This window comes from Tyto alba, unplaced genomic scaffold (genome assembly GCF_018691265.1).
Source record: "Tyto alba isolate M040663 unplaced genomic scaffold, T.alba_DEE_v4.0 Super-Scaffold_13, whole genome shotgun sequence".
NCBI classification, from domain to species: Eukaryota; Metazoa; Chordata; class Aves; order Strigiformes; family Tytonidae; genus Tyto; species Tyto alba.
In genome coordinates, this window is record NW_024881275.1 from 32,969,202 (window position 1) to 32,990,639 (window position 21,438).

Genomic DNA, 21,438 nt, shown 5'->3' on the forward strand with positions numbered 1-21,438 from the left:
CAAAACAGTATAAGTAAAAATTATTTTGTATCTATATTTAAGAATAAAGTATTTTAATAAAAAGTAAAAACCTATTTTTGTTTGTATAAAAACATAAATTTTAAATGATTATGAAACCATTTTACCCTGAGTTTGGATATAAACTGTTTCAACCTCTTGGTATTAGTTAATGTTTTACATATTTGTCTCTGTTTTTGTTTGACATAAAAGCCTAAAATCAATAGGGCAGGTATTTGCTAGAGAACATGTTACTGTTTACTTATAAAACTCACGCTTTTTTTCTCTCTTCATTTGGGCTTCCCCAGAATTACTTTTCACACTTCATAATTGCAATATTTGGAGCCAGATCTCTGAAAAACAAAATTACCACAAACCCAACCCTTATCTGAACTACCTGCATCTTGTTTTAAGTCCCACCACAATTTGCTAGTCCCACTGGCTGGCTGGACCAGGGATCCCAGCTGCCAGGTTGCTATGTAGTCAGCATTATTTGTCTTTTAACAATGACGTCAGTTTGTTGGTTATTGTACCAGACAGAAAACTCGTGTGCGCTCGCTCTCCTTGAATGAGCTGATTCTTTTCCAGCAGTAGTCGATGAAGGTTTTTCTGTGCAGAATAACATGAAGCCATGATGAACCCAATAAAAGTTCACTGAAAATTCTCAAACTTTATTTAAATATTATACTTTTTTTTTTTTTTTTTTTTTTTTTTTTTCCCCCAGTTATGCATCACCGTAAATACAGCACTCTGCTTTTGTGTTAATTATGCAAATTCACGTTTATCTGCAGGGATTTGTGTCACTTGAAGGGTCAGGTTCTCTGAAATGCTAGAAGCCAGAAACATTCCTGGAATTCATGGTTTTGAAAGGTTGTATTTTATTTAGGGTGACTATGAATATTGATATAATGCATTTATGGTTTTTGATGTAATAAAAATACTAAATCATAGCTGCTGGTAGCAAAATATAGGAGAAATTTTAACTCAATTGAAACAAAACTCTGACATGACCTTTACTATTCCTCTTCATTCTCTCCAAGTGGAAAAGCATAATATTCCCTTACATGTAGCAAAAATGGATTATTCTGTGTTCAGGAAACTTTCTGGTTTATACATCCTTATCAATTTTACTTACTCACCATCATTGCACAATGAGAAATAGATTTGCTACAGCTCTGGGTGGCAAGGCTTCCAGCACAGTTGTCCTCTGATCTAATGGGAGCTGCTATTTTTGAGCCTTCTGGTCAGGATGGGGCTTTCCTGAACTGAAAGACTGCAATACCTGGTATTTACTCCCTGTGCTCTGAGCCGATACCAGCACCAGCTTCCCTAGCTTCTATTTTCATGTCTTTGTGCCAGAAGTGTGAATTACACTAATTCCAAAGTTTTAATTTACCTTGTGGTTTGTGCCACACAATTAGGATTCAAGACTGATGCTGCTTGGATGTTGAAGCACTTCCAGCAGTAGTGGCCAGAATTCCTGTTCTGAATAACCAACCTAAACTATTTCTGATTGCTTCCACTACCCCTTCATACCTAGGATACCTTTTCCCCAACAGGTTGGTGTTCAAAGCTGCCTCTGGGAAAAGCCCGTATCTCTTAAGCCTGTTTCTATTTAAGACTAGTAAAAATCATTATATTGTAGTCACACCTATTTTGTTATTGAAAATTTCAGTAGAGCTTTGTGTTTAATTAGAGCTAATTTTAATAATTAGATGTAATGTAGTTGTTCTGGGTCTTGTGGTCTAAGACTTACTTTAAAAATACCTTAGTGTTTTGAAGAGAAGGTATCCAGGTTGCAATGTCCATGAAGTTTGCTATTATGTCTTTAGAACTGAAGAGGATTCTGGTGTCTGAAAGCAAGTTTGGTAGGTTTTTCTTAAGTTATAGCTATTATTGAAATTAAGGTTATCTTTGCTCGAAAAACACCATCTCAGTTTACAATCTTTTAAACAAAATAACTTGCATAAGATGAAAATCTGTTAACTAAATACCAAATCAGGCTGCAATCTGTAAATTATTTTCATCATTCTAGGTATGACCTGCCTTGACAGGGAAAGGAACAAATTAAAGTAGCCACTGTTTCTTCAGTGAAATAATTTCTGATGAAAAATTATATTTTATATAAATCTCAGTGTTCAAAAAATAACAGACATTAACACTTTCATTTCTGAAAATACAGATTTGGTATACAGGTGATTAATGTTGGTGATAAACTTGGTGAACATGCACAGGACTAAAGTAGTACTGAACCACGGGTGATACTGGGCAGACTAAGGTGTTCCAGAGCTGTGCTTTATACCGCTGCATATGAGAATCATGAATCTTGTTCAAGATATTTAAAAATTATGGGACCTGGTAAATGTTTTCAATCATACTTAACAGCTGGTTTCGTGAAAACTCAGTGACTGCTACTGCCTTTAAAATAACATCTGAAAATTGTAAGGCAGTGTGTCTCTCACTAAAACAAATAGAAGAAATTGGGTGAGCAGAAGTCTTTCCTTCGGTTATGACAGTTTAGTTGCAGTAACTCTATGTTTTCAATGAACTTACACCAAGCTACCTGTGGAGAGAATGGTTTACTCTTTAGGGACATTAGCCTAGGATTTGGCAGTCTTAAAGGCAAGTCCCAGTTCTGCTATCCATTATATTAAATTAATTAAGTTTCACAGCGCTCTTGTTTTTACTCCCTTTTCATGAAATCCAAATAGCAGTTTACCTGCAGTGGGCTGTTTGGGGAAACAGCGCACGACACGCAGGTACTTCTTATGTTAGAGGAGGATCCACCTCCCCTACGAGGCAGGAGTTCCATGTAAAATATGGAGACATTTGGGCACTGTGAAACCCCTTCCCTCCAGATGAAATACCATCTGAAATGCATAGTAACTGTGGGTTGCTACGTGTAATTTCTCATGCATTCGCACAGATTACTTTTGGAACGCAGCACGGGGTAAAACCACGGTTACAGTTACTGTCGGGCGTGCGTTCATCACCCCTCCCTGTCCGGGCGGTCAAACGCCGGCGAGCTTCCCTGAGGTTTTCGACAGGCAAGGCGCGTTCAAATCCCTTCCGTCGCTTCGCGCCCTGACCCGGGACCCGCCACCTCGGGCGGTTGAGGGGTGATGGCGGCCGCCGCTGCCGCCGCCTGGGCGAGGGGGTGGGGTGGGGGACGCGCCCCCGCGCGCCGGGTCACGCCGACGCCTCGTGGCCGCGCTGCCAGTAGGCGGGCCGAGGCGCTGCCTAGGGGGCCAATGGGCGGGCCGGGCAAGGCCGTAGCCCCGCCCCCTGGGTGTGTGTGGCAGGAGCCAATCGGCGGGCCGGCGGCGGGGGGTTTATATCGGCGGGGGCCGCCGGGGCGGTGGCGGTTGGCGGCGTCACCAGCAGCACTGTCAGTACCATTATCGTGATGGAGTGCGGGCGGCAGGTGGCGAACTTCGGGGCCGGGCCGGCCAAGCTGCCGCGCTCCGTGAGTAGGGGCCGGGGTCCCTTCCCGGCGCGGGACGGGGCGGTGCGGGGGGAGCGGTGCTGGCGGCGGGGGCCCTGCCGGCGCCCTGAGGGAAGGGGCTCTCGCCGGGGCTGGGGCGGTTCGGGCAGCGGCGCCTTCTGCCTCCCCCCACGCCCGTCCCCCCGCCCCCCGGGGGCTTCCGCGGGCGCCGGCGGCAAAGCCGGGGCTGAGGGAGCTTGAGGGGGCGGCGATAAAAAGTTACCCGCGTAGCGGCGAAACTTCACGTCTTCTCTCCTCCCCTCCCAGGCAGGCGCCCTGGTAAATTCGGGTTGTTGGGAACGCACTGTAATGTGGTTTTGGGGTCGGTATCCCGCAGTGGTTTTTACTCTGTGTGTGTGGTGTTTTTTTTTTTTTTTTTTTTTTTTCTTTTTTCTTTTTTCTTTTTTCTTTTTTTCTTTTCTGAATCTGATCGTATGGTCGTTCATCAAGGGCTACATCAGTTTGAGGATGGAAGGTAGGACCTCAGATGCGCAAGGCTAGCCACACTGAGTATGTTATCTGTCAGCTGATAAACAACGTGGTGATTCCCTGAGAAGGCTTTATTTAAAAAATGGTGATGAGCGTAGTGTAGACTCAACCCTCTGGAAAGTTGCATCAGCAGCCATAGTTTATCCACTTATACACGGAGAGGGGGTGGCTTCTGTCAGACTGTAAGCGTCTCAATTTCAATTTAAGAGTTGTGTATTGTGGAAGCTTTTTGTTCTCATAGTTTTCTTCATTATTTTATGTGTTATTTCTTTAACAGTTTGTTTAGGTAAATAAATTGGCCATGCAGCACATTTAGTTATTTAATTATTCTCTCTTCTCATGGAAATGCCCTTTGTAGATTGTGCTGCAAAGCAAACTGTTGTTCCGTCCTCAGCCCTTGGTTCTGAAAGGGGCTCTTACTAGAACGGCTGCAGTATCCAGCTCTCCAACAGAGAGTACTGAAAACTCAGTTTAGGGTTTGAGAAGAGCATAGCTGAACTCCATACTACTAATGTGTTTTCCCCTTCTGAAAATGCAGTTCTCTTATATGGACTACTGTATCACCTCAACTGTTTCACTTTGATTGCGGGCTGATGCCGCATATGAAGTGCTTGGACTCGCTGAAGCAAGAAGATGACCGGAGCTCTTTGTGGCTATGATAAAGCATATCATAAGTGTCTGTTGTAAAGCACGTGCAGATTTTCAGATAAAGAATGTTACTAACAGAGTGGGATTTTTAACAAGCACTTTCTAATAGTCTGTGTGTTCCAGTTTGACTCTTTCCCCCCGCTCCCCCTTTTGGCACAGATAAGTTTGCACATGAAGCACAGGGGTTAAAACTTCACAATCTCGAACATCAAAAGCACCAAGGATCGTTTCTGGTTGACCTCTTGGTGACCAGCTGTTACAGTTGACAGGCCATGCAGATACCTTGTCAGCAAGGTAGATTTCTTGTTCCTGCAACTGTCCCGAACATGTGCTTACTTGGCAGATCCTAGGGTGCACACATAGAGCATTTGTTTTGGCAGGTTTTCTGCTGGGACTCCTTCTCCTCCGGCATCCTGCAGGAGGAACTAAAAATGTTCTGGCTCTTACACAAGAATTTACTGAATTCGGAGGATGCAGGTCCAGTGGTTAGAATCTAGTTCCACTTTGTCAGTATTTGAGAGTGATGAGAGAGAAAAGAAAAACTGAAGACTGAAGCAGCAGATTACCTGGCTGGGGATCCTAGGACTTACCTGTGTTTTCTTTGATTGTCTCAATATTTTGCTTCATTTCTTTCTTAACTTTCAACAACATAGTGAAGGCTCATCTTCAAAAAGTTCAGGACTTCATTCTCTCAAACCAGGCCTTGTCCTGTTGGGCAGTTTGAGGTATCCAATTCCTGAGGTATCCAGGCTGATTTTTTTTCTTTGTTTTCCTCAATACCTTGGTTGCTGTATTTTCACAAGTCAAGTGAAAGAACATAGGGTGGAGGGATGCGGGGTGGGTATTTGAGATGTTCGACTAGAAAGAGTATACATGCCAACACTAAGTGTTCTGTAAAAGGTTGTGAATTCCATCCAACTCATAAAAATCATTCTGAAATCTGGAAATATAACTGTTGAAATAATAACTTAAAACATGGCCTCCACAACAAGCATATGATTTAATGATGCTGTTTTATGAAAAGCCTTCAGCTACTAGATACAATGAAATTATGTTGGTGACTGTACTTCTGATAATCTCACTTGACAACTGTCAGGTTATTGCAATCCGGAGCAGCTGGCATACATGTGATGCATCAATGACTCCAGATAGTGGAAAATTTCCTTAATTTATTTGTGGATTTTTTTCTTTTGTTAGGTATTATTAGAAGCACAGAAAGAATTGGTGGACTACAAAGGACTTGGTATAAGTGTTCTTGGTAAGACTTTAAAAATTGTATATTTTTCAGAACATAAATATTTAACCAAATTGTTTAATAAGAGTTTTTAATCTCAGTATTTCAGCTCCATTTATTTTCCAATACCTTATTCTGGTAACATATAAGTCCAGAGAATACTTTTTCATACTACTTCCCTACCATTCATCGGATACATAGCCAGATATTTTGTAGTCCAAAACAAAAGCCTAGAGACAAAAAAACCCCCAAACTAATCACATGTAAAACTTTAGTACTTTTAGATCTTTGGGCAGGGATGTCTATGGGTGTATATATATAGGCAATATATTAAAAAATTTTTATATATATCTATAAAATACGATATATTTATACACATACTACACATGTGTGTATATGTATGTATATAGATACCATATATAGTGTCTTACATACTATGTGGCAAAATGCTTTAGATGTATTTGATGTATAGCATCCCTCTCATTAGGAAGGCAATGTTGTCCTGCCATAAGGTGGAGGTGTCGTTTTTGCCATATGGGCAGCTGACTGACTTTTCAGCCCCAGTTACACAAAATTTTATGCAAGAAGATGGTCGACATTTTACTAGTCCTGTGAAACTGTTTGGTTGCTAAAAGTAGAATGTGCAGCAGTCTCTGTAGGATTGGGATTCATGTTTAAACGTGGATTGTTTAAACATTAAAGATGGAGGAGAGCGTGTGGATTTCATAAAAGGAATTAGTATTGTGTCCTTAACAGTCAATTAGGATTACTGGATGAAGAAGCCTTGTTAAAAGAACAGAGCAGACCCCTCTATCTTACTCTGTACTTGCTACAGCACTAGTAGCAGAGAAGATTCTTAGAGTAATGAAAACTTACACTTTTCTAGGGAGTACTTTTTCATGCAAATGTAGTTGTTCCTGGGGGGTAGTAAGGTCATGTGGATGCCAAATGTGAATGGCCTGGACTTGTCTGGATCTGGATGAGATGGGAGGTGTAAGTCTTGTATGAGTATTTAGGAAGGCTCAGCAAAAAAAATAGGAGTTGGAACTGGGAGTGGGAGCCTTCAGGCATTTTGGGTCTGTGGTGTAAAAGGTTTAAAGCTTAACACAACTGTAAAATCGCATTCACGTATTACCGTTTTGTTTCATGTTACTTCTTTCCTTCCCACCAAAGAAATGAGCCATCGGACCTCTGATTTCACGAAAATTTTAAATACAGCTGAAAATCTCATGCGTGAGTTGCTGTGAGTTACTTCCTGCTTATTTTAATTTTGTGCTTATGCTGGTTGCACCAATAATGCCTAATGTGGAGACCCTTCCTTGAAAGCACCTGTTTATGTGTTTTTTTATTTAGGTACTATGTCTGATAGAGTAATAATCTTGGAGAGGATATTGGTCTTCTATTTTATATGATGCTATTTTTTTATATGTGACAATGGGCTTTTATTAGGTTAAGATGCTTTTTATGTATCTACACTGACTAGTTGACTTTCTGAAATTTTATTTTTTGTCACCTTCATAGAATTCATGAAAGACATCAACCTTATTCAAGAAGTAAGCAGAAACAGTAGAAGTCAGTTCTCTAGTAGCACAGAGGTGATCTGTACATTACTCATCAGTCTGATTTTACTAACATAAGCTCTATGATTGTGTATTAGAATTAATGTTCTTGTATTAGTTAATACTGTTGATCATCTCATATAAAAGTTTGACTCTCAGTCACAGCAGGATTTATTGACAGAGGGCTTTTAATGAATAATTTGAAAAAGTAAGTTTTGTGACTGTATGAACAACTCCTTATGGCACTTCCTCTGTATGTACAATTTACTGTACCTTTGCACTTTCAAATTGAAGGGTTTCAAAGCTGAATGCTACTGCGAGCACTTCTGTGTGAAGCTCTTAGCCTGACAGAAAAGCTATGAAGCTAGAAATAGATAAGATTACAAGTGAGCATTAATTCTGCTGGAGTATCTTTCAAGTTTGTATGTACTGTGAGAGTAAAGCTACTCAGGAACGAATTTGTTTAATGCTAGCCGAGGGGAAAAACAAACAAACAAACAAACAACTTGTTTTCAGCAAATTTTTCAGTGAGATGTATAGCATTACTCTTAATAGTTAAGTTGTTACTCAAGACCAGTAAGTTAATGGGATTTGGTCTAAACTCTTGGCAAAGAATCTTCTAAAATGAGTGTTCTTCCTCAGTTGCTGTTAAATGCATAATATCAACTAGTATGCATCTTGTGTCTTATGGAAATAATGTAAGTGGTCATTTCTTGCATGCAGAAATATACCGGAAAACTACAAAGTTATTTTCCTCCAAGGAGGTGGATCTGGTCAGTTCAGTGCAGTGCCACTTAATCTTATTGGTTTAAAGGAGGGAAGACATGCTGATTATGTGGTTACTGGAGCTTGGTCAGCAAAAGCAGCTAAAGAAGCAGAGAAGTATGCCAAAGTGAATATCGTTCATCCAAAACTAGGAACATATACGAGTAAGTTGATGATTACATCCATCCATGTGAATGCTTAGCTTTTTGAATCACTCTAAAAATTGGTCCAACTCAGCTAATGGGTTATTGAATGTTATCTAGTTATAACTGACTGCCTAGCACTCAGAAGACTGCTGGCCACATCACTCCATCACTGGGAGATCTTTTAGGTGGCTTAAGTCTCCACCAGAAAAGAATTGACACTAATCTGAGAAGATTCCAGAAAATACGTGGCAAGAAGCAAATGTGTATCAGTAGGGAAATTATCAGATATTTTTGTTGTTTTTTGTTTATTTATCTGAGTTTTTAAGCTATTTGCAGGGATATTGTAAGATATTTCAGTTTCAGGTACACTCAGTAATGAGATTTCTCTGAAATTTAGAAACATATTTGGGAACTTAACCCTGTTGTCCCAGGAGATGGGAGACCTGCATTCTGTTACCTACTTTCAAGTGTTCCCAAATACTTATCTTTCCCAGCCACATGTCATAACAGGTAGTTGGCTCTGGAATAGAAGAGGCATTTTCAACTCTTCATCCTGAAGCTTGTTACTGGACGTAACATAATGCAGATGACCACAGTGTAGAAAGAAGAAAAAGGCTAACTCTAATGGAGGCATTGGCAGTTCTTATGAAAGAATCTGTTTCAAGAGCATTTTTAAGTGTACAGTTTGCTGGATATACATAAATCTTGGAGCAGGGACACCATATTTCTGGTTTCTACTTCTGCTAGTCATGCTTACTTTTCTTTCCTTTCCTCTGGTCCAAATTACACCATTTGAACTGGGAAGAGTGGCAACAGGAAAGACAAAGAATATCCCTGTATGAGTTAGTGCATTAAATTAACTGGTGATTAGGGCACTAACTTGAAAGATAAGTTGATATTCTCTGAGGCACAGGAAGGAATTGAACCTACAGTTTCCCAGTCTAGGGGAGTATATTCACCATTTGGTGGTAGATAAAGGGAGAAGCAGTAGATAATGGTGGAGGCAATAGCAACACTTATTCCCCCTCATGCTTTGCAGGAGAGAAGAAGGGAAGAGCAACCATTTTGTTCTATGCAAAACTTTTTTCTGTGCTGTCAGGGCATGCCTGTATATTGCATGTTGACAGAGGAAATCTTAGTTTTGTGTATCAGTCGCAATGCTTAAATGGGAGGGAGGTGGGTAACCTCGTGTTCAGCTAGGGCAAGATGAAATGCTTCTGGGGATACACAGCTTTAGAGAACTTTGCCAGTGAGAATTTGGATGCTTCAGTGATTCCAAAGACACTGGGAAGATTCTTGGATCCAGTGCCTCAAATCCTTTGAAATGCTGTTTTGAACCCCTAGGGCAGTAATTTGTAGTCCAGGGTTGCAAACCTGATGAAAATCCCTTGAGGCGTATGGGCTAAAAGCCAGAATGGTGTTTTGCAAGCTTAATGATGGCTCACTACAGAATACTGGGAATGCACTGGTGTATTTGCTTCGCATATGAATTATATCTTCCTGGCAACATGATAATTAATACTTTATGCTGCAAAATCATTCTGGGTTTGCACTTAAGTTCTGTGTTCAAGTGAAATTGCATGCCATTAAAATTAGTTATCTCCAGTGACCTTTGGTTTTCTTTTTTTGCCTGTCTCAGACATTCCTGACCCAAGCACTTGGAATCTTAATCCAGATGCATCTTACGTCTATTACTGTGCTAATGAGACTGTTCATGGTGTGGAGTTTGACTTTGTACCTGATGTCAAAGGAACAGTCTTGGTTTGCGATATGTCATCAAACTTCCTGTCCAGACCTGTGGATGTTTCCAAGGTACAGCGTTGGACACAGTGGCTGCACAAAGTATTTTCAAAGCAGGATGCGTATAATTAGGCACTAGAAAATGTCTGGATGGCCAGAGATGCTGGGCAGTGAAATTAAGGAAACCATATTTTGTTAATTGAGTATCTGATGGTGAACACAAATGTTGAAATTTAAAGTTTGAGATTTCAATGTCCTATCTATTGTCCTTTTTTAAGTAAAAACATATTGAACTCTACTGAAATTGTCGATGTTAATAGCTGTCAAAGACTGTCTTCTGTGTGGTCTTCACTGATGCTGTAGCTGAAAGAAATATCTTCTGAATTGTATTTAGTCTGCAGATAGCATATATGGCTATAGTAGGGTACCTTAAATTTGAATTTTTGATCCTGCTTCTTTTGTGGAAAATCTGTAACCCCTTTTAAACTGCTGACACTTCCCATGCCTCACAATTACTGTGTCTGTTTCATAGATAATACAGGGGCAGAATATAGTACTTGCTTATGTTTGTAAAGCGTGTTAGGAGTGGGAAGTGTTACTGACTAGTGAAGTAGTGTGTTTCACTTTTTTTTATCTGTGTATAGCAAAAAGAAGGGACAACTGTTAGTGCGTTCATCTTGACCTTTCCTGATCTGCCTTTTTGAATGAGTGAATTATATGATGCCTGTTCTGAAGAACCAGATTGGTTGAAAATACTGTGATCTGTGTATGAATTATTCTTAGTAGATCTGCTTGGAGTAGTGTGAAATTGGGACAGGCTGCCTTGAAAATTATTTGTGGTTACTAAATAAGCTTTTAGCAAATAATTGGGAAGCTTGTGATGAGCTTCCTCAGTTGAATGAAGATACGTGGTTCTGATAAGACATACGTGGGATAACAACTGTATCTGTAAGTGCACTTTGAAATCAGAACTTCTAACTCTTCTTTGACCTACAACTTGCTCATTGTCAACACATTCTCCAAGCTGTTCAGCTGAGTTGTATGCCTGTTGGATACTGGTGTATTAGTTATAAGATCTGCTGGTGAATGAATGTAAAAAGTACTTCTTTTCTTCCTGCTAAAGTTTGGCGTGATTTTTGCTGGTGCTCAGAAGAATATTGGCTGTGCTGGAGTTACTGTTGTAATAGTACGTGAGGACTTGCTGGGATTTGCACTGAAAGAATGCCCTGTAGTACTGGATTACAAAACACAAGCAACAAATGGCTCTTTGTATAACACTCCACCATGCTACAGGTAATTTACCTTGCTGTTTAATATCTCTTATTCATAAAGATACTGCACTGCCATCTGCTGCTCTTTCTGAGAAAAGTTTCAGATGTTGAGTGTTTGCCTTCAAGTCACTGAGATGTTGGAGTGTTTCACATGATTCTTGTAGAAACATGGGAAGTGTCCAGCCATGTGACTGTAGTAGGCTTTAAGGTTGCCTAGACAGACTCAGCCATAAAGGACATAGTATTTTTAGAAGTAAATATTATACGTCATAATTCCACTGTAGAAGTTTCAGGATCCAATTCTGACTTACATGAACACAAGTCTAGTCAATTCAGTGGTGATGCTTCTATCATTTCAAGTAACTAACTCAGCACTTATTTTTGCATCTTGAACACTCAGTACAAATTTAGTTTAATTTCTTCCAGAGGTTGTTCTTGGCATTTGAACCTCCAGATTCCTATCATTTTTCTTTTCTGGAAAATAGTAAACGTTACTATTAAAGGTTTTAATAATATTAAATATTACAAGATTATGTATTCTTTTAATTTTAAAAAAATACTTATTATTCTAGCTACATCATTCACTATTGTTGGTTTTGAAATAATAATGTAAAAGAATTTTTTTTTAAATGGCATTTTAGTCATTGCTTTGCTTTATTCTCTAGCACAGCTTTCCATATTTCTTTGACTAACACTTCAGTGTTTGACTTGGCATCCGAAAATGAAATTAGTCTAGCTTAATAATCATTGCTAGCAATCAAGATCATAAAATTGGCACATACCTGATGACTTCATGTGTGCAAGAAGCAGAACAGACTACAGCTTGTTCTTTCATAATTACTGTCTCTTAGCTTCTGATAGCTATTGAAATGATGCTTTGCTACTGGAATGTTTAGGTGTTGACCCAGTAGTATCTGTCCATTCTTAATCTGGAGCATTTTTGTACCAGTGTCCACTAAAATGATTATTTTAAAAGCAAATCTTCAAACCAGTCATTCTTTTTTTTCCCAGAAGATTGCAAATTACTTTGAAAAAAATGATTTCTGCTTTTAAAGATAAGATTTCCTTTGATACAGATAATTTGATAATGCAATGTTATATTAATGCTTAATCTCTGGCATGAACAAAAAAGCTGCAAGAACTGAATTTGCAAAGTTAAGTTGCCTAATGATGTCCAACAGATATTAAATGCACTGTATAGGTATAGAGTACAGTGATTTCTGCATATAAAGCCTACCTTAGTGCCACTGCTTACTTAAATTAAGTAGAATTTTAAGTGATACTAACTGCATCTCTCAATCTGCTGATTGTCACCATGAGGTGTACTATTGCAGTGACGTAGAGGCAGTTAATTTATCAAAAAAACAGTAAATCTTGTGGGCATATGTTTATTCCAGATTTTTACAACACACAACTAGTTTTTACAAGGAGTATGTATACTGTAGAGTATGCGGTGCTGTAATGATGTATTCTTGATGTCAGCCTGTCTGACCTATCAACTGGGTACACCCAGTATCCTTAGGGCTGCTATTAAGATCAGAATCAGCCTTACCGTGCTTCCAGATTTTTGTCTTCTTTCTGGATATAGCTTTGTAACATGGGCAGTATGTGCGTCTCTTTTTTTTTTTTTTCCAATGATTGATAAAACCTTTATTTCATAATGAATTTTTTTCCTGACTGCCAAGTCACACATACTGTTTTGGACACTGTGTACTTGCACATGCCAGGCTCTAAATCCAGCCATTCATGTTTTCCAAGTACAAAGCTATTTCCATTTGAAAAACCAAAGTTCTTCTTAATCTCAGCACTCGAACACAGTGTTGCTCCTCTGATTTTAAAAGCAAAACAAATGAAATTCTGCAGCTTTATTTTTGCCACTGCAGAAAACTTCTAAGAAAGTGCTGCTTTAGCTGTAACCCAGTGTTTGTCAGTAACATTAACAGGGTAATTGGAGATTAAGGGAGCTGGAAATAAAGTTGAGCTAACAGTCTTTCCCCCTTCTGATCACTGTTTTGCCAGATTTCACTTCATGCTACAGACCCACACTGGAGTACACTCCAGAATCCAGAATGTAACACAGACTGAAATGTTGGCAGGGCACACATCTGGCTTGGCTCTAAATGCTTGCTCCAGTTTTTGTAAGAAACTGGCACAGCAGCTTAGTTCTCTTTCTCTCTACTCTTTTCCTTGCACTCAACTGGTTTGCTGGCAAACAGGCAGGAAATACTAACTAAATTTGCAAAAGCTACTGCAGCAGGATGTTAAATTAGGTTAAGGTGATGCTAATGGCTTTAACCTCTTGGTGCTACAGAACTTGACTCTTTGACACTAATCTGCTTTGCTAAAATTAACAATGAATTTGCTATAAAAAAATCTCATTTCCAAGCTCCAGAATGCATGTTGTATTTCAAATTGCTCCAGAAACATTATTTTGACTGACATGAAGGATAAAATATTTCAGCTGGCTTGGTTTTGTGGATGACTGACTTTGAACTTGTCCAGGAAGTCTCCTACAAGGAAGTGAGGGCAAGAGGTGAATGGGTCCCTGTATATTTGGCAAGGGCATAGGCTGTACTTCACTTAAATACTTTACACTGGGATAGTTGACAGTGTGCTGTCATAAATGTGGCAAGTGTGGTCTCAAAGCTATAAGGTGTTTTGTATAAAAGGCAGTCTGTAACCTTGTTTTTTCTGAAGTCTTTCTGCAGTGTTCAAAGACTTGATGCTGTCATCCTCTGAGAAATTAAAACTAACAAAGTTTAAAACAGCCTCCTGCTAGAGTTGTGTTAGGGAAACTTGTAGGGTGGTGTTCTCTGAGCACTCCCTTAGAATATGTAATGAAGGGATTCATAAAAGCAAACTTGTTGGAAATATGCCATAAAAGCTTGTAGACAGTTTTTTTATGTAAAGTGTTGTAGTCGTGGGAAATGCCTGAACTTGAACAAGCAGAGTTTTGTAGCAAAAGCACAAAGACAAAAGGCCTCAGGGAATTTTTTCATGTGGCACTTAGTAACTAGGATTTAAATACTTGTTCCTGAGGCATGAGATGCCAGTAGGCTTCCAGATCTCCACTTAGAACTTGAATGGTAAAGCATAATTAAGTGTGATACATCATTATTTGTTTCACCTAATTTAGCTGTCATGTGGTCAAAAGGTCTTTTAAGGCAAAAATAGGATTATAGTTTTTAACATTTGTGAAAATGTGATTAATGTACATACATTTGAGATTCAGCCCTGTATTTTTGCTAGAGCAGCTGCACAAGGTGGTTGCTACTACCTTTTGTGCTAACTCTGGCCCTTTCTAGGACTTGACAACCAGCTGTGTGGTCAATGAACTGGTGGTCCATGGGGCATGTCTGGGGATGTCCTTGGGAACCCTGCAGGGCTGCAGGAAACCTGCAGAATTTGCCCTTATGTGGTACAAAGGATTAAGTTTGGTTCAACAGATTTGTGTAGCTTTTGAATTTCAGGATACTTCATTTGTGTCTAAAAAAACATTGCCTGCTTAGAATTGTCAAATTGTAAAATAGTTCAGATTCTGAGTTATCTTACACACCCTAGCACCAAGCATAATGCTTTGTTGCTAAAACATTTTGTGAACTATTAAACAGGACTGTTTTTTCTGGGGGGTGTTTTGTTTTTGTTTTTAAAATAATCTGACTGAAAAATGTTCTTTCCTCTTGTAGTATTTATATCATGGGATTGGTACTGGAATGGATAAAGAATAATGGCGGAGCTGCAGCTATGGATAAACTTAGTTTAATCAAATCACGAATGATTTATGATATTATAGACAAATCTAATGGATTCTATGTGTAAGTTGCTGTGCTTTTTCCCTTTCATTTCAGTATTTACTTCAGGGCCAAACATACTCATAACTTTTTAAAGAGTCTGATTGCAGCGTGTTTTTAAAGTTACCTTTTCATTATATGGAAGTGTTGAGGAGTTCTACAAGAATTATTTGTTCAGATCATTCACTTGATGATAACTATCCAAGGATGAGTCTCATTCCAGCAGGAAGTTATTTCAAGTTATCTTGTATAGATCAGTTGTGAATCATATTAATAACGTGTGTTCTAAACTTAATAAATTGCAGGAGCCTAGGAGAAGAGTATATAAAAAAAAGATACTCAGATTCTGGTTTGTATGCTGTTGAATCTCTTGGGGAAATACAGGCCAAAACAGAGAAAGTGGCTTATAAGAAATAGTAGAGACCACTTTTGCATCACGTTCTTCTTACCATTTGTCTCGGTAGAAAAAGATTCTGCTTTTTCTCTGTCAAGTAGAGCATTTTTATTAGCTAATTGTGCTAAGTTCTGAAACACTTTCTGAAATAGAAAGAAGATCAGACCTAGATGTAGTCAAAACGTAATACATTTTCTTTATGCACAGTTTTTCTTCAGTTATATTTTATGACTTTCCAAAGCAGATTTAATCTGATGATTTTTACATATTGTTGCAAGGTATTTTTAAGCTCACAAGACCCAAAATATATATTGTTAAAAGATGTTGTAATTCTATATAATTCTAATTCTTGCCAAGTTCAAAAACTGGTAATTGGCTATGAAATTGCAAAATATTTTCCTTCATCTTCAATATAAAATATACGGTTTTGGGACCTAATTAATTTTATAGTCAAAGTTAGGATAGGGCAAATTAAATTTAGATTTTAAATTAAAGCTGGCTGCAACCTTAATTGGCAGGGATATAGTTTCATCATAATATTTAATACATTCTGCTTATCCATTTAGTTAATGAGAACAGCTTTGCCTTTAGCATTGTCATCATCAGGATTGTGATCCTACTCTACTGAAATCCTGAGGGTTTTTCATAAACCTCAGTAAGCAAATGAAGCCTTGAAAAAACATTTTGTGACAAACAGAAATCTGTTTCTGGCAAGCTGGTCTGTAAGGCTGTGAGTGGGAAATACAATGCAGATGGGATGGTAAATAGTCAATTAGGAAGGCAAAGCAAGCTTCACTAAGTGAGCTGTATGTATCTTACTAAGCAATAGAGTTAAGACTGGGTTTTTTTTTTATTGTATCTATAACTAAAAGGAAGACTTATCTGAAGCTGCTTTCCCAGCTGTAGTGTGCCGCCTAATCTGTGGCATGCTTCACTGGGTAAGCAGTGTGACAAGCCATTTAACAAATGGAGACTTTCTTCCACAAAGTGCTGTGTGCCATATGCAGTTTGCTTTCCAAAGTCTGTGCACTGAGTTACATCAGATTGCCTAATAGTGACTGGATCTTCTAAAAAATATAGTGTAGCTACAGTTGTTCAAACAGGGGAATGCTTACCAGCTTAGGCCTGGTTGCATCTAAAGGAGAAAATTTGCATAGGCAGGTATTATGATGGATCTTTTATTTTTGTGCTCTTCATAATGGAGCCATCTGTACAGATAAACAAGGGAGGAACTAAAAAAGAATGATACCCGTTCTTTGTCAAATAGAATAATAATAGGTATGAAATTTACATGTAGTTTATGACAAATTATTCCTAATGAATCCCTGTGAGAGTCTACATCACAGCCTTAGGAAAGAATAAATTTGGAGGCTTCATATCTCCTTTGTAACTAGAAGCATTAAAGAAAAATATTCAAATATTTTATTTTTTTACCCTTGTTCTTACTTTCACAAAATAATTAAATTTTGCTTTAAATGTGTCTTGAATTTTCTACTTTAGTCTTCTAATATTCCCATTAATCTAAAGAGCTGTGATGCACCTCATGTATGTTGTCGCCATGTCTGCAATGCAAAATTTGTTCTAGAGATACCTCTTCTCTACTTGAGATTTTTATGTTTCTGAATAATATTAATGTAGAAGGTGGACTGAAACCACTAACAGAAGTCTATGATGTCCATGGAAATTTCGTTATGCTATGTCCTTATACTTTGTTTAGCTCTGTTTAGCTGAGTCAGACTCAATTCTGGTAGCACTTGTGACCTAGCTGAGTAAAAACAAGTGTGTCAGTCTTTGAAGATAAAGAGAAGAAACTGCTTGAGACTTAGTCAAAGTTCACTGTAACTAACTTCATTTACCCTAGGAAATGCAACTGGGACTGTTGTGGGTGGGGTAGTGAGTTTTTGTTGTGGTGTTGTTTGTTTTTTTTTTTTTTTTTTTAATGGGATCTGTTTGCAAGCCTCTTGTGCATTCCTCTGGGGCAATTTTGAGTTATGTCAGGAAGGGTTAATAAGCCCTCCACTTGAAAAAGGAAGGTTGCTTTCTTTCACAGAAAGTAATGACCTTTTCAATTATGGAGGAATTAGTTTGGAGCTAAGCAAATGCAGTTACTCATTTTCTGAAAGTATATATAGCTGAAAATGTAAACTTAGCACAAAATGGGTTAATCATTACATTCTGCAACTGTTCTAGATGTCCAGTGGAGAAAAAGAGCCGAAGCAGAATGAATGTCCCTTTCCGTATTGGCAGTATCAAGGGTGATGAAGCGCTAGAAAAGAAATTTCTAGAGAAAGCTGTGGAACTTAACATGATATCCCTAAAAGGGCATCGGTAAGTATTAGTCAGATGAATCCCTTTCCTGTGCAGAATAAATTGTTACTACAGTGATACAGCATCAGACATTGTGTATTGACTTACAAGTCTTTCTCACTCACAGGCTGTTCCTCATACAGGTTTGGCATCATTTGGGAGTAGCAGTCTAGAGACAGTAATCAGAGACTGCTGGTGGCTCAACTACTGCTTGGGTGTGGTGGGGTTCAGAGTGCTTTCTGCTTAATTTTGTTTTCTTTTCCAATTTGATAACTCTGGCTCTGTGCAAATGCCAAAGGAGGTGACTCTTGGGGTCAGTTTCTGTCATTGTATAAAGCCTTTCATTACATGGCTTGTCTACCTGGTTGCAAGAGTTTCTTCCGATGTTCAGTGGTGTTTGTGGAATTAAAAAGACAGCTTTTTGATATCTAGGGCTATAGCGTTTGGGCTGTGAATACTGAGTTTCTCTAGGTTGCAAGCTTGCCTTAAAGAATTAAATGTTCCTTCTCATTCACATAAAATGTCAATTTTATCCCTTTGGAGTATGGGTAGGTTTAAATGTCTGAATGTTATTAATGTCTCTCTTAGAATATGCAAAACCTTTCTATTTTTTCTCCCCTCCTCAATTCAGATCTGTGGGAGGAATCCGTGCCTCTCTATATAACGCGGTGACTGTAGAAGATGTTCAGAAGCTTGCAACGTTCATGAGAAGCTTCATGCAGATGCATCAGTCATAAATGCCCACGGGCTAGACCCATGCTGCACATCAATGAAATAAAAGCTAAAGTGTTTGGAAGTTACTGTGGTACTGCACTGCTATAGCGCACAAGTTGTATTTTCTTATAGTTCCTGTAGCTGTTAGTTAACTGCATGGGATTGAGGCCTAATCTTGCAATGACTTGGCAGCCTTGACTTCACTGAAGGTGAGGATCCCCGTGCTGATCAAGATTGGTTCCAAAATTTGCAAACCGATATTCTTAATGTGTAGTTAAAACATGAGTAGCATTGTAAGGTGCTATGGATCTGAGCTTGTTTCTTGCTTCTAGTCACAAATTACTTCTGAAATGCCTTGTTTTCAGTAAACTTCAGGAGGCAAAATTTGTCATAAACTTTCTTCAATGCTTTACAAATATGCTGGCTGTACAGTGAAGCTAGAACTAATGTTAAGTGTTGTCTATCTAGTTGGTTTATCAGATATATTCCAATAGTATAGCACCAGCAATATTTAGGAGTTAGTATCTGTGTTCCTAACTGGAGGACCTTGCCTTCAGACTTCTGCTCCCATGCTTGATGTACTATCATAACAATTCCATGTAGCAATACCCATTGTGATTAAAGTCTGTAGGACTGGGCCTTTTTTGTATTATCATTTATTGGTTTAAAGCTAAGATGAACAAGTCTGTAATTAAATCAATTCATAAGATGTTGTTCATTTCTCTGTTTTGTATATTAAACTTCAATAGGTTATTAATTTTAGTTATTAATTTTATATTCTTATTTTGGAGTGTGCATATTTGCTTCTGCCAAAAACTTGTTTTTAATTTGTTAACCTTGTGCCAAACTGGATTTCTGTATTCCACTGAACGGATCTGTGACTTTGTACTGACTTCCTAGCCCAAAGTGCAGCAGATGTTCTTGTCTAGTACTTCTTAAATGTCTTCCCTCTCTAATTGCTCCAGTATTTTCTCTCTCTTTTCATGGCTTCAGTTCTGTAGCCTTCTGTATGCGAGGCTTTGCCCAGCTGCAACCAGTACAAATCTTGAATTCTCTGCCTTTTCCTGACAGTACGTTACACTTCTGGTCGAACTTTCTCACTTGAACCTTCTGACTTATTCTAGACTTTGATACTCTGGGCTAGAGAAGGAGCTGTGATTATGCAAAGATCTTCAGAAGGTCATCTATTATAGTACCCTTGAGTCACTTTTCCTTCTCAGCTTATGGATTTACTGCTAATGACTATATATTTACATTAGTCTCCTATTTTAACTCAGAAGCTATCTGCTAGTATCAATTTTAGTGTTTAGCATTACTGCAGCTAGTTTCAGACTGTAAGCTCTTTGGTACAGGATTGGAATTTTTTGATTTTTATGTAATACCAGTACAGTGGTAACAATTTAATAATAGTAATGATGGACTTTTCCTTTCGTGGTGGAATCTCACAGCAAGTCAGTGGAGTTGTGCTAGGGCTGAGTTACATTCCTATCCGAAAAGTCATTACTTTCTGACTACTGTTTAGAGATTTTTTTTGTCAACTAAATGTAACTCAAAGTAATTAAATCGGGTGAAGAAAATAAAACTTAATCATAGCATGCCATGAAGTATCAGTGTGTCTGAAGCTTTTGTCACTTTCAGAAGGATGTCATGCATAATGTGTGTTAGAATGTTAGATTCCAGTATCATCCTTTTCCTAAAAATTAAGCTTCCCTCATTTATGTGTTACTTCTTTCTGAAAATAGTTTTTCCTACCTACAACTAATATGGAAACAAGGGTATTACTATGAGAAGGCTCCAAGAATGCTTTTTGCCCTGCCAATCTTGAAGGTCTAACTCATGTTACATAGTATGCTTTTTAACTTTCTGAAATTCTACTTCCTCTGAATTTTGTGTACTTGTTTTCAACAGGAGCTGTGGCTTATCTCTTTCCAAGAGGTAGTAAAGCTTTCTGTTTTATAATAGCCTTGCATTCCTCTTAGCAGGCATGCTTTTATGTGTGATTACAAAAAAAGCTCACACTGCTGTATGCAGCTGATTCATGAACCCAACAGGGAATCTCTTTGTTTCTGAATTGTGCCTAGCAACTTGTCAATTAAAGTTTTTGTTTTTTTTTTTTTTTTTTTTCCCAGAAAGACAAATTCATGTAAAAGCAAAATGCACAGTGAAGACTACTGTAGCAGGCAGTGATTGATTGAATGTCATGTGAGAAGGGATGCAGGAGTGCTGGGAAGACTGGAGCATGTACTGGGTGAATTAGTTGAGATTTGTTTCAGACTCATTCATGCAACAGTTCTACCCTTCCAAGCTGCATCCCTGAGAGGTGTAATCAGGATACTGAGCTATGGTGGACAGAGAAATCTGATTTCAATCTTATTTCCCCTCATCCCAATAGGAGGAGGAATTTCATCAAGGCATTGCTGAGAGTGCTAGTCAGTTTCTCTCATGTCAACACTTCCAGGCGGGGTCAATAATTGCAGTGTTTGGAAGTAGTTGTTTCTTGGTGTCATATGAACACTCCTGAGGCATTCAAAGGTGTTGAAAAATAGAAGTAAAATACTGGTTTCATCTGAGTTTGTGCATGTAGAGAGGGAATTGTAAGATGGGTTGTTTCAATGGACAGTGTTTTCAGTTCCTGTTCTAGTGAGTTGTTTCTATTAAATCTCATGTCTTTTGTTTGATTTCACAAAGCAGTTGCTAGCACTCTCTTTAATTTGTAGTTTAAAAGTCCCTGGCCACACTCTTTCCCAGGCCTGGCCTAAAAAGAGAAAGATGCTGGGGAGGTTGTGCACTCCCTCTGTTTCTGCTCTGCACAGTGAGGAGTGCTTTAGCCCAGGTGAGAAGGTCAGGAAGGTACCCAGTCCCAGGGGACTCGTGTCAGTTGTCAACAGTAGGGTCTTTC

At 38.6% G+C, this 21,438-nt stretch overlaps 1 protein-coding gene across 1 annotated transcript; it reads left to right on the forward strand.

Annotated features, from left to right (window-relative positions):
• Positions 1–3,346: 3,346 nt before the first annotated feature.
• PSAT1 (phosphoserine aminotransferase 1) lies at positions 3,347–20,143 on the forward strand. Its single transcript, XM_042788024.1, has 9 exons — positions 3,347–3,463; positions 5,816–5,876; positions 7,026–7,095; positions 8,135–8,340; positions 9,962–10,134; positions 11,186–11,355; positions 15,020–15,148; positions 17,709–17,846; positions 18,457–20,143. The coding sequence occupies exons 1-9, from the start codon at positions 3,404–3,406 to the stop codon at positions 18,560–18,562; spliced, it is 1,113 nt and encodes a 370-aa protein (XP_042643958.1). The 5' UTR covers positions 3,347–3,403; the 3' UTR covers positions 18,563–20,143.
• Positions 20,144–21,438: the final 1,295 nt, after the last annotated feature.

What these genes read in the sequence shown, in the direction of transcription:
- PSAT1 (XM_042788024.1), top strand. Translation starts at nt 3,404, where the DNA reads ATGGAGTGCGGGCGGCAGGTGGCGAACTTCGGGGCCGGGCCGGCCAAG. An exon ending in CGGCCAAGCTGCCGCGCTCC is followed by an intron (nt 3,464 to 5,815) that starts GTGAGTAGGGGC and finishes TTCTTTTGTTAG; the next exon opens with GTATTATTAGAAGCACAGAA. An exon ending in AACACTCCACCATGCTACAG is followed by an intron (nt 11,356 to 15,019) that starts GTAATTTACCTT and finishes TTCCTCTTGTAG; the next exon opens with TATTTATATCATGGGATTGG.